Below are 2323 nucleotides of genomic sequence, written 5' to 3'. Positions count from 1 at the left end.
ATCAAAGATTATCTGCCTTCATGTGCACAACACCTGAGGAGGGTTAACGGTTGTGGGGAGATAGAGGTTAGGGTGAAGGACCATAGGTGTTACATGTTTAAAATAGAGCCAAGAATGCATGAAATGAACCTTTTGAACTAACTGTGTTACTATCAGGTAACTATAAGGACCAAAAATGTAATTTACTTTTCCCTTGTATATTGTACTATACTTTTCGTAACAGTTAGGTCCCACAGTGGACTCTCGATTTTAAATTACATGTATACACAGAAAGAACTACCAACGACGGAATGATTAGCCATTTAATTAATCAAGTCAAACCTTACTATCATTCTTCATTATGGGTATAAATATGTTTCTCAATATCATCATCTCCCAAGCACCTTTCAAAACCTTTTCTTTTATCATCATCAATCTTCTACCCTTCCATCCAAATTCCCCACGAAGATGGAGTCTTTCGGAATCTTGTTTGATGAAGAATGGGAAAGTTTGAGCAGAATGTTATCTGATGATCAAGATTCCGGCCACTTTTCCGGCTATGGTTTACTTTCGTGTGATCAAGATCGTGGTTTGAACTTTGAAACTCATTCCATTGTTTCATCTGTTAATAACTCATCGTTCATCAACGATCATGATTTACGTTATGCTTCTGAAAATATCAACCCTAATCTCTGCCAATATTTCTCTCATGAAAGTAACGACAATGGATGTGTTACTTATGATGGTGCAGTCTCTCTTCCCTACCAATCTTCTAATACTATTCCTTTACCAACAAATGGTGTGTGTAATCATCATGATTCGATTGATCTCTATGATGAAAACGATTATAACTCCTCATTACTAGCCCAAGTTTTTTCCGATGATTCTATGGAAGAAATTCTATGCTCGAGACAACAAGTCAATATAGAGAATACTGTTGATCCAACTGTGCCAATTGCTGATAAGCACAAGCACACGCCCTCCAAGAGAAAGATTGAAATCCTCGAATCGCCAAATGAAGTGGAAGACAAAGTCAATGACGAAAAAACAAATGAGAATCCCAAGAAGAAAACTAGGGTTTCAAGAGATAATGTGAGTATAGTATTTTATGCAGTTAATTATTGTGAGATTGTGGAATCAATTTAATATCTTGAACATATCTTTAAAGACATTGAACTGAATATATTCTTACCATTTTTTTTTTGCACAGAAAAATAAGAAGAAAGTGCAGCCAAAGAAGAAACAGAAAGTGATGACTACTACTGTAAATGACAATGGGGTTGAAGGAGAAGATACAAACAACAATAAAGGAGGAGGGAATGCACCCATCGCAAGTTCAAGTTCTTGCAGTTCTGAGGATGATTTGACTGGAGGTGCAGACAACTCGAACTGGAAAACTAGAGCCGGTAGAGGTGCAGCCACTGATCCTCAAAGCCTCTATGCACGGGTGAGTGTTGATGATTACTTAATTGCTTCCAATTATTGCAACTGGATCTTGTGTTCTCTTATGAAATGATGTGTAATTAATATTGGTTTTTGCTTGGATTTGCAGAAAAGAAGAGAGAGGATAAACGAGAGACTGAAAGTCCTTCAGAACCTTGTTCCAAATGGGACGAAGGTTGACATTAGCACAATGCTTGAAGAAGCTGTCCACTATGTGAAGTTCTTGCAGCTGCAAATTAAGGTATATACACATCGTTAAGCTATGATAAAGCTATAAATGATCGTATTATATATTATAAGTATATAACCATACTTCACTTTTTCCATATTAATTTAAACACATGATCATCGAGGTGACTGATTTTTTTTTCCTAACTTTATGCAGTTGCTAAGCTCAGATGACATGTGGATGTTTGCTCCAATAGCATACCATGGGATGGACATGGGTCTCTACCAGAAACTTTCACAATCTTAAAATTAGGAACAGTTTTGTTTCATTGTCAATTACTTATTAAATAAAAGTAAAATGACAAAAAAACTTTATACACATATATTCTGACTAATTGTAATTATCAAATTCATATTTTTTTCTGGTCATGAGAATTTATAACTCATGGTGTTGATTTATATATTTATTAACAAAATGTTGTATTAATTGCATGTTTATAACCAAATATGTGGTGGGTTATTTATTTGAGAAAACTTCGTTTTACAAGTTCAAGAATATCTCAAAGGAATATTATACAATATGAAATATATGATTAACATATGGACTTAATTACAAACCACACATATGCTCATTTGATAATGATTTAACAATGTATTTATATTTGTAGACAATTTAATTAATATGTATGTTTATCCTTATCCCTAAATCAAGTAATAATAAATGGTAATATGG

The 2323-nt window shown here is 34.0% G+C and overlaps 1 protein-coding gene across 1 annotated transcript; it reads left to right on the top strand.

Moving 5' to 3' along the window:
• The first annotated feature begins 391 nt into the window (after positions 1–391).
• On the top strand, positions 392–2032 carry LOC145120611 (uncharacterized). Its single transcript, XM_079056409.1, has 4 exons — positions 392–1071; positions 1190–1426; positions 1532–1663; positions 1808–2032. The coding sequence occupies exons 1-4, from the start codon at positions 448–450 to the stop codon at positions 1895–1897; spliced, it is 1083 nt and encodes a 360-aa protein (XP_078912535.1). The 5' UTR covers positions 392–447; the 3' UTR covers positions 1898–2032.
• Positions 2033–2323: the final 291 nt, after the last annotated feature.

Source organism: Lactuca virosa, chromosome 6 (genome assembly GCF_052849685.1).
Source record: "Lactuca virosa cultivar CGN04683 chromosome 6, Lactuca_virosa_CGN04683_v6, whole genome shotgun sequence".
NCBI classification, from domain to species: domain Eukaryota; kingdom Viridiplantae; phylum Streptophyta; class Magnoliopsida; order Asterales; family Asteraceae; genus Lactuca; species Lactuca virosa.
The sequence above is the reverse complement of the archived record's forward strand: the minus strand, read 5'-3'. Positions and strand labels throughout refer to the sequence as shown.

Bases quoted from the DNA above. Each gene is read 5' to 3' on its own strand.
- LOC145120611 (XM_079056409.1), top strand. From the start codon at position 448: ATGGAGTCTTTCGGAATCTTGTTTGATGAAGAATGGGAAAGTTTGAGC. The intron at 1,427-1,531 runs GTGAGTGTTGAT...TTGGATTTGCAG, and splicing joins CTCAAAGCCTCTATGCACGG to AAAAGAAGAGAGAGGATAAA. The intron at 1,664-1,807 runs GTATATACACAT...AACTTTATGCAG, and splicing joins TCTTGCAGCTGCAAATTAAG to TTGCTAAGCTCAGATGACAT.